At 42.8% G+C, this 16,132-nt stretch overlaps 2 protein-coding genes across 4 annotated transcripts in view; one reads left to right on the forward strand and one right to left on the reverse strand.

The window, feature by feature from the left end:
* TMEM266 (transmembrane protein 266) overlaps window positions 1-1,614 on the forward strand; it is an 89,688-nt gene extending 88,074 nt beyond the window's left edge. For all 3 annotated transcript variants that reach the window (XM_074599770.1, XM_074599771.1, XM_074599772.1), the window contains exon 13: window positions 375-1,614. In XM_074599770.1, coding sequence (XP_074455871.1) covers window positions 375-964 — 590 coding nt within the window. In that variant the 3' untranslated portion in view covers window positions 965-1,614. The remainder of the gene's footprint in view (window positions 1-374) is intronic.
* Window positions 1,615-1,618: 4 nt separating this feature from the next.
* Window positions 1,619-16,132, reverse strand: part of ETFA (electron transfer flavoprotein subunit alpha) — a 32,456-nt gene continuing 17,942 nt past the window's right edge. The window contains exons 10-12 of the mRNA XM_074599773.1: window positions 6,210-6,275; window positions 2,623-2,703; window positions 1,619-1,729 (exon numbers count right to left, since the gene is read on the reverse strand). Coding sequence (XP_074455874.1) covers window positions 1,691-1,729; window positions 2,623-2,703; window positions 6,210-6,275 — 186 coding nt within the window. The 3' untranslated portion in view covers window positions 1,619-1,690. The remainder of the gene's footprint in view (window positions 1,730-2,622; window positions 2,704-6,209; window positions 6,276-16,132) is intronic.

The following is a 16,132-nucleotide window of genomic DNA, read 5'->3' on the forward strand; positions in this document are numbered from 1 at the left end:
CTTGCTATATATTCTTGCTCTCTTTCCCTACAAACACAGAACAATATACATATATTTATAGAGAGAGTTATGTGTGTAAAGTTAGATAATATGTATTATAGATGTGTATAGGTATTTTATATAATAAGTACACACAGCTGGAGGTATATGGTATTACTTATATATGTACATGCCCCTTTTCTCTCTCTCTCTGTACAGCTGTATCTGTACATATAAAAAAAGCCATGTCAGTGAAGGGGGATGTGTTGCTCACCAGCTATTCCATACATTTACACAACCGCTCTATAAGAAGCAGACACTGGCGAGGGTGGAGGCGCGGTGTTTTTTAGCACGGTGGGGCCTTCACCCACCTCTCTCTGCTTTCTTCCCTGCAGACAGTGCCGTCCCTGAGGCAGCCATCTGTGTGGTCACCACCGCCGCCATCGACGTCCATCGCCCCAACATCTCCTCCGACCTCTTCACAGTGGAGGTGCCGATGCGGCTGGGCAGCACGGGGACGTCCGCCAGCATCACCTCGGGCAGCGCCTCGCGCTCCACCGTCAGCTCAGGCACACAAGCCTGCAGCGAGAGCAGCCAGACGCTGGGCTCCTCCCCGGACTGCAGCACGGCCTGCGAGGACGCTGCCGAGGCTGCTGCCAGCCCACGGGCCGAGCTGGCACCCAGCCGGCAGCAGGTGGCCCAGGCCATGGTGCAGGAGCTGCTGTCCTCCCTGTCGGAAGAGGCCTGCCTGGCGCAGAAGGGGCTGGATCCCGTCAACCTGAAGCTGCCCAGCCCTGCGGGCTCAGTGGGGGCCAGCCCCGACCTGGGCCACCGGCTTAGCGTCTACAATCGCAGGAACCAGGAGAGCCTTGACGTCTTCCAGCTCAAGCCCCTCATCGACTGCCCACAGGGTGCCCCGGTGATCGATGAGAAATACGGGGCGCTGGGACCCGGAGCCACGGCTGGCAGGGTTCCTGAGGCATAGGGACAGCCTGGGGGGAACCAGGACAGCTGTGGGGACACACTCGCAGCACTGGGTCACAAGGCTGCCACAGGCAAGGCGACAGTGCTAGAGGCAACCCGTGGCATCTCCTGCAATGGCCACCAGCCCAGGCCCAAGCCAGCATCGCCTCTGCCCACCAGTGCCCGTGGTGCATGATGAACTACCCTGCCACCAGCTCTTGGCCAGCTGGGACCTATGATGTCCTCTGGGGCACAATGGACCTTCCGCCAGTCTTAGGCCAACACGGACCCACAGTGCCTGGGGGGGACGGACAGACTCTGGCCCTGTCCTGCCAGCAGCCTGGGGCCAGCCCAGCAGTGCCCAGGAGCACCATGGACCTTCCACCAGCGCAGGGCTAGCACAGACCCACGGTGCCCAGGGGCAGGACAGAGCTGCTGGACAGCCTGGGCCCGGGCTGGCCCCCTGGCCTGACCCTGCCCAGGGGCTGAGCGCGGCTGGGAAGGGGAGTGGGGATGGGAATAAACACTGACAAACACATGCTGCCTCTTACCTTGTATCCCTCTCTCATTCCCTTTCCATCCTTCCCTTCCTGTCTTCTACCCCACCACCGCCACCAGTCTATGTGCCATCCCACTGTCCACCACAAATAAACCACCACCACAGTGACCCCACCTCTTTCCAGTACAATCCTTTATTTGCCCTTATTCCCCACACCCCAACTGCAGAGGCAGGGTCCATCACCAGCACTCACTTCTTCTTCAGCAGCTCTGTCATCTCCGGCACCGCCTGCAAGCACCAGTGCTGGGGTAGTGTGTGCTCTCACTCAGACCACCGCCCCCCCCCCCCCCCCCCCCCCCCAAACTCTCCATGTGCCGCACCTGCCCCCCCCTCCCCGCCCCGTCACCCTCCCACCCCTCATGCCCAGCACAGCACTCCAGGGGCTGTGGGTCACCCCAGCTTACAGCACTCCCCACTTCTCTCCTGCTGAATAAAGCCTCTTAATTATTTAAGAGAGCTACATTTCCATTAGGTGGAAATAATGCATTCGTACAAAATTTATTAAGGAAATTGTCTACGTGGTGTTTCTTCAGAATGTGACTTTGTCTCTGGCTTATGAAAAGGCCCGTGCTTGCCACCGAGCCAGCGGGCATCAGTTCAGGAATGGCATTAAGTGCTGGCAGAGTTTCTGCGTGCGCCTCCCAGAGCCACCACAAGCTCCCGCACGTCACACGTATGGCCGTGCACGTGGGTGGCTCGCACATGCAAGCCACGGGCACTTGGCCATGGGCTAGCTTGCAGCGCAGACTTCCCAGAGAGAACACTAAGTTAGTTCCTCATGGGCGTCAGAAAGGCAGCAAGCCCAGGCAAAAATAAGACCTCCTCCTGCCAACTCTACTTTTATATTTTATGAAGCTTAAAAATACATGTAAGGACCTATGTACAGTTATTGCTCAAGATGGTTCATATTCAGGAAACCAGAATAGAGGCAGCCCAGTGTGACCCCCCCCACCCCCAACACACATGACAGCATCTACTTGCAGGGCTTGAATTTGTAGACTGAAAATAATGAAATCATAAAGCCAGTTCTTTAACAAAACAACCCTTACTGGTGTGTATTATCTAAGCTATCATTACATCTCCGAAACCATTATCCCGTGCATCTGCAAGTTCAGCCTCACCTGAAATAAGTCTGCCACCAGTCCATAGTCTGCCACTTGGAAAATGGGAGCTTCTGGATCCTTGTTAATAGCAACAATGGTCTGCAAGCAACAGTAGAGCACCATGTGAATATATAAATATATATAATTACCATCTACAGCTGGCTTACGGTTGACAAGCCTTGTCTAGGAAACATGGGCTAAATTCTCTCCAAGCCCCCCGAAGCAGAAGATACAGATTGCAGCACTTAACATTTTTCCTTTCCACCTTAAAAACGAACAAACACACACAGACACACGCACCCAGCCGGACAGACACACCCCCCTCCCTCCCCTGCTCATTTCATACATCAGGGACAACCTGTTGAAAAGAGTCTAGACAAAAAATTACAACAGATTATCTGCAAGATCTAAAGCCATACCATTACAGACATAACAACTGAAAGGTGGCATTTAAATCAAGTACAATAAAGCCATGCCTAAAGGCCTCGGCACTTACTATGGGCCATATCATGGAGTTTGTCACACAGCAGAAAAATGGACATGATCAAAATTCCATACAACAGTCCAGAAAATATTTTTCTTGGTTTAAACTCTGCCATACAAGTAACTCACTCTGTAAATGCCTGTGACAGCTTCCAGCAAAACGAGTGTGGGTGTCCCCATCAAAATCTACAACAGGATGGGGAGCACTCCAAAAAGGATTGGGGGGGGGAGGGAGGGGGGGGGGGGAACGGGACGACAAAAAAGACAACAGCTCATAAAACGAGCGTTACCCCAAGCAGGGGTCTGAGCCCCCAACTCCGCATACTGCCCTTCAACCGAAATGCTGCCCGTGTGAGCTCTGTTTCGAGGCAACCAGCCTGCTCAGGAGAGCTCCAGCCCAACGCTTAACCTGCTGGTCCCTGGTACCCACAGTTCACGTGTCTCTGTTTTACTCCCTCCCCTGAATCCCCTGAAGTCCAACAAAACTAATGGCTCAGTAGCACACGCCAGTGGCCGTAACTCAAAGATAAAAGCCTGCAAATCCTGTGTTTTTAGGCCCACAGAAGTGTTTCTTTTTCGCAGGTCGTTTGTATCCTGTGACTCGCTATAAAGGAAGGCCAAAGCACACACACAAGGACGTACCTGCAGCAGAGCGCTGCTGCCCTCCTGCCAGCTTGTAAGCAAAGACCTGCAAGTATTCCCCTAATGCTTCCCCTGAAATATTTTTCCCGAAGTTGTATTGGTTTTATTTCAGTTACCCCATTTGCAAATACAAGCCTCCTCTGGCAGTTCTACAGTGCAGGAAGCAAAATCCAGGCTGTGATACACCTGAAGATATTAGCACAAACAAGACTTTCTCTAATTATACCCTGAGGCCCTTTGCAGAACCGTTCACAGGGGCGTGAGGCCACGGGGGCCAATGCTGAGGGCCAGCTGAGGCCACTTGTTGGTGACAGCCTGTGGGCTGCCAGCTCTGTCCCTATCGCAAAAATAATTAACACCAGTTGCTTGCAAAACTGTCTTAAGCTTTAGTTTGGCAGCCCCGTCCTTCCTCTGTCTCCATTAGCTGAAGTAACTTTTTAGTAAGATCTGGTTCTCTACCACATCGCTCAGTTGGCCTTCCCACGGTAAGAAGCAAAAGCATCACCTTGCTGCAACAGAACTTTGCAAGTTCCATCTCTTAGAAAGAAAAGCTACTGTAACTACCTCATGAGGGAATCAAAAATAAGGAAAGAAAGCAACAACGATTCTTCAGGTCTCCTCAAAAGCTGCATTTTCTACCTTGCTGTAAAAGGACAAATAAATTATACATTTCACTTGGTAGAAAGCATCTGATTACTTTGGAAAATGTATCTTGAAGTGTACGAGTTCACAATGCCAGGTAACTGTGCTGAGGGACGGGGGACACTCCAGAGAGCTCCCACGGCTGCATAATTCTTTATGTTTCTAAAAACTGGATCTTTTCAGTAACTACCCCACCTATGTGCCTTGGCTAAAAGGAAAGCAGAACACATTTCAAACACAAATAAGTAAAAGCGAATTTCACAATACACACATTTGTTTACACTAGAAAAACTATAGTATGTGGGAGAAATGAAAGATCTCAGATTGACAAATTTCATCTGTCCTTATAAAAGAACATCTCAAAATATCAATCAGGGCACTGCTGCTCAGTATTTTTATATCAAAGGAAATTCTGGCACATAAAGTAACAGGTTTCCAGTATTTCTGGTAGTCTTAATGGAGATAAGGCAGGAGACAAATACAAACAAGGCCAGCTCGAGTTTTAAGCAGCTTTAAATACACAGTTCTCAGTCAAGGGCTGATGCTAATCCCACCTGCCCACCTCCTCCCTCACCCAAAAGCACAGTTGGAGACTAAACACCTCGGCACAAAGACACTCCTTATACTCTGGCCCATCGGCCACCAGCATAGTCCCGAGGGAGCCGAGGAGCCCACTGGCAGTGCCACATGAGTGCTGCTCCTGCTGACTCCCGTGCTGTCTCCCTCTTGCTGCACTGCGAGTAGAAGAGACTACGGCGATGCTGTTCTCCTGACAGCAGTGAGAATACCCTGCTGCAGACACACTACTCACACTTCTCAACAGCGACCTTCATCCCTGCCCATCTTTCATCCTTAATTTCTAATTATGGTTGGTTTTTCTCCACTGTGTCAACTGCTTGAGTCCCTGATTTTAGAAGACTGAGGTCCCAAAAAGGGTGCTGTATCCCAAATACAGCTTATATGGTTTTCTTCCCCAAAATATTTAAGTAATATTTGCAAAAAGAACTAATTGTAAGAAAGCACAGATCATCCTACCACACTGGCTGGCTGTGAGGACGATTACCAGCCACATGAACTCACTCGTCTGTTATCGGTTAAACACAAGGATCTGCCTGTAAAGTTTTGCAAACCTTTTCCTCAGTTTTATAAGATATTCAAAGTTCTGGCTTTGGTTTCTGGTTATGCCAGAAAGCTTAAGTTCATTCCCTGGATATAGAAAAAAATATATATTATCGTTTTTCAAAAATGACTTGCGGGGAGGCAGGACAAGCTACAGTTGTTTGGCATTTGATAGTATGATTCAGCAGGTAATTCTGCTCCTCTTTCCAGATGCACCACACTGGCAATTCCAATTTCGGATTATTTGCTTTGGCAACTAATGAGTTAAACCTTTTAAAGTTTTACTGCCGTTTTATAATAGGTTTCCATTTGAATGGCTAAACGCAGGAATGTCACAGACATCTTTTACTTTATGGAATAGTAAGTTCATAATTCAGATTGCACATTGTTATGCATGAATTAATATGTCATACTCTGAAATAAATGCAAATGGAACTATTGTATAGAATTCAGGCACGTGTTTTGGTTTTTTTAATAAACAAAGTCACCTAGCTGCTTCTACTTACCACTTATTTTACCAGTTTTTCTACTGTGTTAGATGTTTTGCCACAATACCTTTTTTTGGCAAGGCTCAGAGGGCTAGCGTGTTTTAAAGAAACAAACTGGCAATTTTAACATTAAAAGAAATTGGAAAACTGGCTAAAGTACTGATGTAAAAGCAAGGAAATCAACTCATTTCCTTCCTCAAAATCTTTTCTAGCACATCCGTCTTTATATACCTTGCTGTCTTTCATCCCAGCCAAGTGTTGGATTGCTCCAGATATTCCCACAGCAATATAAAGTTCCTAGAAGAAAACAAAAAAGAGACATTTTTGGTATCCACAACATAGTTTCAAGTAAGCTCTCACAAACTTTACTCAAAATCAATTACATGCAGTAGTTTTTACATTACAGTAGTTTTCAATATTAAAGGCATCTGATGATTGGTTCCCTTCCCCACTTGGGGATGTAATGTAACTGTGAAAGGAGAATCCCAAAGGAGCATCTGGCAAAGACAGATGAGGGGGACGGGGAGGGGAAAAAAAAAAAAAAAAAAAGGAAAAAAAAGAGAGAGATCTGCATCAAACATAAAACACTGCTCAGCTCGAGGACAGGGCAATCAGTGCTACCCATGACCCTGGAGATTCCCAACGCAAATATTAAGCAAGATAACCTATAAACGGATAATGCAGCCACCTAAAGAGAAAACCTAGGCTTTTTTGTTTGAAGCCTCTAGGATCCTTTAAATAAGACAGAATGCACAAAGCTGAAAATTCAGGTGTTTAAACCTTTAAAAAGTTTCCTGTATGGCAGGATAAAACATTTTGGATAGTGAAGTAGGCTTGCACTTGTAGCGATAGTTCTATTATTTACCCCAACCCTCAGTGTCCACATGCCCTAAAGCTTTTCTTCCCCCATTCACTGTCGACTCCTACATGGGATGAGTAAAGAAATGCTTCCCAGGAAGGCACCAACACGCTGATTCTTCACATCTTGGGGCTCCCAATCTAGCATCTCCAAAGAGACTGACATTCAAAATAGATGAAAACGTATAGGCAAATAGATCTATATCAATAATTTTAATTCACAGCAGAAAAGTATTTTTTTTCCCCTCAGGCTGAAAGTCATCCAGGCTATAATCTATCCAAAACCAAGTATGTTTTCAGCTCTGTGACAGTTTTCTCACTACCGCAAATCCAAGTAGCAGTCAAACCTGGACTGTTTAGCTACCTAATTTTACAGAAGACGACCAAAGAAAATACTTTTCACCAACTCATTCAATAAAAGGAAACTGTAATACACAAAAATAGTTGGGGAATCATGTCAAAACCAATCAAAAGGTGGTGTTTATACATGCTTAGAAAAGATGCAACCCTGAAATAGTAACAGAATTTCTCTTTTAATAATACCAAGGTTAGTCCATATTTAAGAACATACAAATCTAATTCAAGAAATTAATTCTGGGGCCAGGGAGGGTAAGAGGATCAAAAAATCTTATCCCTGTGCAACTGAAGACGTGCATTACAGTTAAGTGGCTTTTAACGGAGAGAACAAAGCCCAGCTGTGGAACAGGCACAGACCTGCACAACAGGCTGGCAAATGAAGGTGTTCAAATGGAGACCACGCAGACTGCTTTCTCCATACAGGCCTGATACTCATTATATCAATTAAAGAAAAAAAAGATTATTGCTTTCTGATGTTTCTGCAGCTATACATTTCACCTATTACACTGGTTTTTAAACAGGAATAGATAAATAAAATTTATGAAGCTTCTCTACGCTTTTCTACACGAGCTATCTCCTATAAAAATTGAAGGGGAGGGACAACAGAGCAGGAACAAAGTATTTCCTATTAAAAAGGCTTACTTTGAAATTGAAACACAGAATCTAGTCTATATATTTCCACAAAAACACACAGCTGTTGAAGACACTCAGAATTTTCTTAGCCTCAATAGCATTTTACTGAGTAGATTACTACTGGAGGTCAATCCATTTTAACCACAGCTGCAACGTAATATAATATGCCCATATAAGAACTCACGGTAAGAATACAATATTTTAATTATACCAAATAAAAGAACAGATGTTACAGGAGAAATTATTCTAACATCATATAGTCTTTAATACAAGCTCTTTTTAAAAACACATTACTGTAATTTGATTTTTTTTTTCAGAGCAATTCATTAAGTGCCAGTCATCTAGACTACCAGAGACTCTTCTCAGTCTGTTTAACATTGTGAAGTTCAGTCTTTGGAAAGAATCCAGCTAACCAGGAACCAGATGCCTATGTATATATTCTATTAAAATATCTAGCAAAGACAAGGATGTTTCATTAAAAGGACATTTGTAAATCGTCAGGCTTGTCTAAAAAGCCTTTCTTCTGCCTCTAAGCTATGCCCTTCTAGCTTACGTGCTTTTAGCTCTCTGGCTAAGGTAACTGGTCCCCGCTGTAACATACACGGCAAATCACCTCAGTAACGCTTTCATACAAAGAACACACAGGACAGCATGTTTCTTATCAATAGTTTCATACTATAAAATAGATTTGATTCCTTAAATCTTAGTTTAAATCTATTCTACAATTTCATAGGAGGGAAACAAAGGACCCACAAGGTCTGAATGATAAAGACTCAGGACTGTTCAGTACTCTCCAAGGAGAGAATTCAACTAGTCATCCAGAGAGGTCATAAAAGACCCAGAAATTCAGATCTCTCAGTTATGTTCAGGGTAATACCCTTGTTTTGGTATTTCCCCTGAGATCATTAACTTCTATCAAGCCTTTTGCTGAGTCCTACCATTTCTACTGTGTTAGCGTTCGAAGTCCCAAGTCAGAACTGCAGCCGCAAGCACTATGAAGTAAGTGAGGGAACAAAACGGAAAGCAGATCAGTACCACAGAGCAGTGTCGCTTCCAACCGCGTTACACGACATGCCTGCCATCGCAGCACAGAGCACATTAAGGTCTGGAAGGAGATCTCAGCTCCTCAGAGCTCATCTACGCAGGAGACCCACCCCACGCCAAGGCACAAAACGGCATGAATCAGAGTCTGGATCGCACCTCTTAGGTGCCAACAAAGATGGCTTTGCACCAACTTCCAAGTTCCTGCTTTTTGGATCCCTGGAAGCTGCTCTAATTACTGCTGTCAGGTGGCTGATCCACAGCCTACAATTACAGGCACTTACGTCAAAGCCCAGGACATGAAGCGGCATTTATCAACTCCCCGGTGCTTGTGCACAGGCAGGTTTTCACTGAAGGGCTGCTGCCAGTGCTGTGCCACAGGAGAACGGTGTAACAAAACAGCAAACAAATTCTGTACCGGGGGCTCGCTGCACTGTCTGGTACAAATATCGTCCCAAAAGCAATTAAAGTCAAGGAAAATGAAAAGTTTTGGTGGTATAAGGGCATGACATCAGATTAGACAATTGTCTTCCCTCGCAGTAACTTCATTTCACACAGGAAATAATTACCATACATATGTCATAGACATGCCACAAATCTTTATTTTGTCTGAAGTGGATAGCAGACACCAGCAGAGGGGAAGGGACACCCAAGAAGAGAGCTAAGGGTGAGAAAGCGCACAATGGAGGGAACAGGCAGCACAGGACATGGGGCAGACCAAAAAGCTAGCAGCATATGAAGCAGAGGGCAGCGATGCACCATCAGGAAGCACTGAAAGACATGCCATTGCAGAAAGCACTGGGTACGTCAGTAATGTGAAGATATGATGGTGGGGGCATCAGCACGTAACACACCCGTTAGGCTTCTCACAAGGGCTACAGCAGCAGCCAGAGCTGATTCTGCCAGCAAACTGGCACAGAAGCCAAGAGTTTTAATTTGTCCTGCCACACAATATCCCACATGACTCCAGTGGGAGCCAGGACCCGGACAGAGACCTCTAAGTTTGTAAGCACAGATTTGTATCACAACAACCCTAAAAAGAAACAAAACTCCAAGCTCCGCATTTATCCTATTCAAAGGCAAGATTCCAAATCAAGAATCCAACTTCTCATTTGCTATTTGAAGTATTCATCTAGCCTTGCTTTGTCTTCTTGACAAACATGACCGTGGTATGTCCTGTAGAGAGAGTCATTGTATGCTAATCATTAAAATGAAAAAATGTTCCTTAGCCATCCCTTAAACTCCTATTTCTGCTTTAAATCTACCCAGCTTACATATTAGCACCTATAGCAAGTCCATGAGACTTCACATGCATGAATCTGCACAACTGGCTCCAGAATCCATACAGCCAGTTACACGCTGTTTAGATAAATGTCACAAGAGTGCTATAAGTGAGTGATTATAATTACCAATATACCAATGCAGTTATTTTCCTGTGCATACTGACTCTTCCCATTACTTATAGAACAATTTGTGGTATATAATATTACTTCATTTTTACTTATGAGAATATTTAAAAATGCCTTGGGCTGCCTTGGGGCAATTAAGGTACATTTGCTTAAGAGACCCACAAGAACAGTTTTTAGTTGCAACTTACAGTGACTTTGAGTGCTGCTGTAAGAGACTACTGTGCATCCACAGGTGCAACACAAGATGAGGTAGTCACTTTACAAGAATGCCGTCAGCTACTATTGATTTTTATGCCAATTTTTGAATTACACTGAAAACCTTTAGTGTACATCAATTTATCATCCTACCAGTGGCATGCTTTTAAACAGGCTAGTTTAATAAACCCCTTTGGCACACATACTCTTTTTAAAGGCAGCTCAGATATTTTATTTTCTTTGCAAGAGTGAAAGGACAATGAAATTAGAAAGAAATCTTTGTAATGAAAATTGCTTCACACAAGAGTTTCCTTCCAATTACAAGCTATTAACCCAATAAAATATTTTCTGACTTGACACTAGTTCATATACATTGCACTGCATATCAAACAGTTATCCAGTATGTCCTACTTTGATGCAGTTGAGTATATTGCATTCAAGAAGCACACATTACTAAACTATATCCCAACTACAGTTTCTTTTTCACTTTAAGAACCTTTGATCAGCCAAGCTATATAATTACTCTTAAGGGTGGTTAGGGTGTCTGCTGGAGTGCAGGGCCATACAGCAATTTTTTTTTTTCTCTCTCTAGGGAAAAGCACATCAATTGCTTTCAGCTAAATGCACTCACATATGAATATTTTAGTACAATTTAATGTTTCTGCACCAACCCCAAAGGAGCAGAGCATCAATTTGTGAACATAGTTTTCTTGGAGTTAAAAGCTACACTGGATAATGCAGGATGAAAGGGGTTGTCAATCCTTAGCTTTTTAGCAAGTCAGAGAAAGGTAGTCTGTAAATTCAGTCCCAGCTGCATACAAATAGCTCTCTAAAGTTTGCCGCTATAAAGCTACTTTTCAACAATAGTGAATTATCAGAGGAGATATTCCAAAAACAATTTCCCAAGCATGGTCAGTTTTCCCAACGCTATTCCCATCTGCTAGCTACCTAACAGCCTTGGCCATTTACACAATGAAAAGTGCACCTGCTGGTCTGTTAATAAAACGTAATGTACAAATAACACATTCCTACAAAGAAGCTAGCTAAAGGTAGGAAAAATTAAGTAATGCACCACATGTTTGAATAGAGAAACTTTAGTATCTCAATATTCTCTTGTATGTGTAACACATTAGGAAGTAATAAAGATCTTATAATTGATAAGCAAGGAGTAGAACATTTTTAAAGTGAGTACAATCAAGATGACAGGAGTGACACTTCTCATGAAGCTAATGGAATTAATTAGTTCATTCTGTTGTAATTTTTGGTAAGAGCCAGAGAACAAAAAGGAACAGAAATCCTGGAATAAAATATACCTTGTTTCATTTTCCCTACACTTCCCCACAAGAGAGTGAAGGGAAACAAAACTTCACAGATATGCCAACCTGAGCAAGCAAGTGATGCCTAAGCAAGCAATGGGAAGTAACACTGAAGAGTTCGTATCCACTTATTAGACAATGAAACTCATGCATTTTCGAGAAAAGAAAACCAGGCTAAGTGAAGTGTTTGATTGCTTTGCTACCAAATACAAAGCAATATGAAACACAGGAAAAATGTAAATAACATTATATTGTCTTTCTCCCTTCCTGCTACTCCCAAAGCAAGAAGATGACTGACTACTAAGTGCTAAGAAGCCCTTCGCTGCAGTGAAAGGGACTGCCTAGTAAAATACTGGGGCATAGATAAGCTCAGAAAGTGTCCCACCCTCTTGTAAGAGAAGCAGAGCAACAGGAATTCCACTGATCTGTAGACCATTCTGCACCTTCGTGTATCTCTCCACCAGGAAATGCTTCCTTGACATTCAGCTTTCCTTTTCCTGCTTCCAATTTCATCCCACTCCTGCATTTTTTACCTAATACAACACCTTGAGTTGTTCCTGTTCTTCCACAGCTTTGGTGCCTTTCAACTGAACCAAGACCTCACTCTTCAGCATCTCAACTGAAGCTGCACCTCTTTAACATGTCTCTTTTTCCCTCATTATTACCGTCAATTCCTGACAGTTGTAAATCTGCCTCTCTTTTGAAGTTCCTGCAATTACGTTCAGAGACCCTCTGGTACGAAACTGAAGCTTAAGCACTGAAGCTAAGCAGGTCAGCAAGCTTACTCCTGGCGATCATATCAGAACTACACTGAATTCCCATCTGCATTCCCCACCCGAGGTTTCTCAGCACATGCAATATCCAAACGCATCTGCCTTCTGTGCAATTGTATCACATTTCTAGCACAATCATCTAACTCAATATCAATTGTCACTACATCATACATTTCCTAATTTCTGCCTTCCTGAGTTTTCCATCTCAGTTTCTTGTTGCCTGTTAGTATTTTGTGCCCAATGTTGAAAGTAACAAAACAGCAGCAACTGACCACCTGGAAAAAAAAAAAGGAGTTCTGCCTGGCTGTGCTTTCCCTGCTGGATGCACCCTCTGTACCGTACCGTCCTCAAGAAGAAAACCTCGCAATAAAGTCTGAGACGGCGAAGGTGAGGCTTTCCAGCCATGGTCCACTGATGGCTAACCCCAGATGGACACCCTGAGTCCTACAATTGTGAAACTGGTCTGGCCACATCTTCCCTATTGCCAGCTAGGAAAACCTATAAAGAAAGCTAAAGCAGTTATAGAACTGGACCCCAAAAAGAACACAGACTTCAACAGATGAAAATAAAATAAATTAAAAGAGTGATTATTTAAACTCTGAAGAGATTAAACTAGAAGGATGCTTTTCAGGCAGCAGCAGATCCTTCACGAGGATCCCAACAGCCTAAAACGACGCAGACTTTCTGGGGAAAAAAAAAAACAAAAACAAAAAACAAAAAACCCAAAAAAACAAAAAAAAAACAAACAAAAAAACCCCCAAAAAACAACTCACAGTGCCACTGAGGTTTTGTTTGTTTTCTTGGGGGTTGAAGTTGAGAGCAAGATAATCCCAATACAACCCCATCTTCCTTCAAAAACTGAAGGGAGAATATAATTGGATTGGGACACAAGGGAAAACTTGTGAGGCCATGGGAACAATTTGGCTGTCCAAACATAGGTGCCTAGTGGCATTGTAGACAGTGTAGGATTTCCCATCTGAATGCTCTGATGCTCTTCCAGAAGGAAGTCTCCAGGTCCCACACAATAACTACCAGCCCTGTGAACGTACTTTTTATATCCCAGGTGGCTAAAATAGCATTAGACACCTATTTGTAGGCATTCAATCATCCCCTATACGTTCCTTCCTTGCAAATCTGTACTGCAAAGGTCACAGTTCAGAAACTAAAAGAAGCTACTTAAGGCTTATAGCAGTTGCTTTGCAGTTGCTTTCCTTTTCTCGCAATAGTCAGATTTTTTTTGTTTAAATATTAGACAAATTATGGAAGTTCATGAGAAAGATTACATATTTCTTTCTATGTTAGAAATGCTGGTAATTATACCTAGGCTAAGGAAAGCTAATACTGAACTAAAAAATGAAGCATTCATGTTCCATTTATAAAAGTTTTAAATAACTGAGAAACATTATTTACCTTCTTTCTTCTCTGCCTCCCTTTTGTTCTTGTTTCCTGCTTTTTTTTTTGTGAATGAGATAGAAAGAACTGGGAAGATTTTTACTATGAAGACTAATGCCCCTGACTATTTGAAATTTCTTACCTAAAAATAGCAGTTACTCTGGGGTGGTGGTGGGAGGCTTGATTTGTGCAGGGAATTTAGTATTTTCTAACTGGATATACTTAACTAATACTTAACAGTAGGCATTCATGTGAAGGATATTTTTATCCAAAACCAACTAATTTGAACATTCTTAAAAGAGCTTTTTTCTTAAACAGAAACTAGATACAGTGCTTAATCTGAAAACTGAATTTCATTTTTCTGCAGAACACCTGCATATAAGAAATAGTGGAAAACAACTGGCTTCTAATTTAAAAAAAAAAAAGTTCCTAAAATGGTTGTCACTGATTAAAAACATTGAATATACTAAATTGCTTTTTTAATTAGGAAGGTAACATTTTATATTTTAATATATCCACTTATGCCTAAAAATTTCCTTCCTTCCATCTCATCAAATAATACACATCAGCCTTCTCTTTCATAAGACAGAACGTTCAAACAGGAGCTGCAATCACCTGAAATCAACAGGCAAAAAAAGCTACTAACAGAAACAAAAATAATACACCAAACATTTTAGCAACTGGAATAAAATTATACAAAAGAAAAACTACCACAGATCAAGTCAAAACCCAACAAAACGCATAAATTCCAGCATCAAAGTTTAGAGATCCAAGGCTATGTTGGAAGTGTAGATGTACTGTACAGAACTAATTCTCAAACTGAAAGAAGGTGAAATTTGTGCTCCTTAATCAACTGCCTTCTTTCATTACTTAAGCAAAACAAACTACAATTGTTTCTTGAACTGACAGTTTGTTCATGCATTAACACATCAGCATTTCAGGAAAGCTGCTGCGGCTGTGAGGTTCTCGTGTTCTGTGATGCACTGTCTGGGCTGCACTCTTAACTGAAGCCAGTTACCGAATTACGGAAGGACCAATGCCGAAAATTACCCTTCCTTCACCAAATCCACGATCAAACACACAAGGGTAGAAAGAAGCAGATCTTTTAGATTATTACCTTCTTACCCAATGACCAGCACAGAAACACTCCCCAGCAGTCATACACAAAAAGCAGCAGTGGAAGCACCTCCCCTCTTCCTGAGCTTGTAACTAACTCTTCTCCCTCTGTAGTCTCAAAAATGACCCAATTCCAGAGTCCTTTAAAAACAATGCATTCCAATCCTCCACTGAGACTGGGCGAGAGACTATTAATAGAAGAGTAACAGCATATGCTAAGATACTTTCCCATCAGAAACTAACAGCTGCACAGGAGAGCAAGTATGTCTCAAACTCCAACGGTTTCTTGTATCCAAGATTCCTCCCCTGCTTAAAACCCCCACGCCCAGGAAGGCATGCGCCATGTCAGCTGGAGTTCAACACTAAACACAAAACTCAGGTCTCAGCTAATATAACCAACCAACGTACAAAGCTGCTTTGCAATTTTCCAGATAAAACGGCATGATCTACCCCTGAACTAATGATATCAAACATACCTTACAGGAAGAAAAGCAGTCATCTTCTAGAGGATTGTTAAAATAGCCAGCATAATCGTGATCTGATCAAGAAAGGTCAGTTCTACTCCTTCTGTAACTGAACTCTATCTTCCACTGCACAGAATAATTCTCTAGGTGAAGTACCAAAAAGACAGTGAAGTAGAATTAGGAACATGATGTTAAGAATTTGCAGCTTTAAACAGCCTCATATTTAAGATACCTATCCAGCACATTGAAAAATTAATTCCGGTCACCAGCAATTCTAGGGACTTAGTATCAATTCAACTTGCTCTTTCATTACGATTAACTTACAATATTTTCTATACTTCTAAGCCACTATATGCTGCCCTTGTATGTATTTTAAGATCCAGAAGAAATATTTGAATAATTTGAAAGAAGTAGTATATAATTTTCAATACTCTACATAACTCACTACTTAATAAGTATTTGTTAAGGGAGATGAGAGAGAAATGCATCAACCTGCTGACAAAAAGATGTAGCACCATGCAATTGTGCCAGTTAGTATCGTTTATTGACACAATAGTTAAACATTCATTACTCAGTTCTGACTGACTAATGGCTACTTTA

This window comes from Larus michahellis, chromosome 9 (genome assembly GCF_964199755.1).
Source record: "Larus michahellis chromosome 9, bLarMic1.1, whole genome shotgun sequence".
NCBI lineage: Eukaryota > Metazoa > Chordata > Aves > Charadriiformes > Laridae > Larus > Larus michahellis.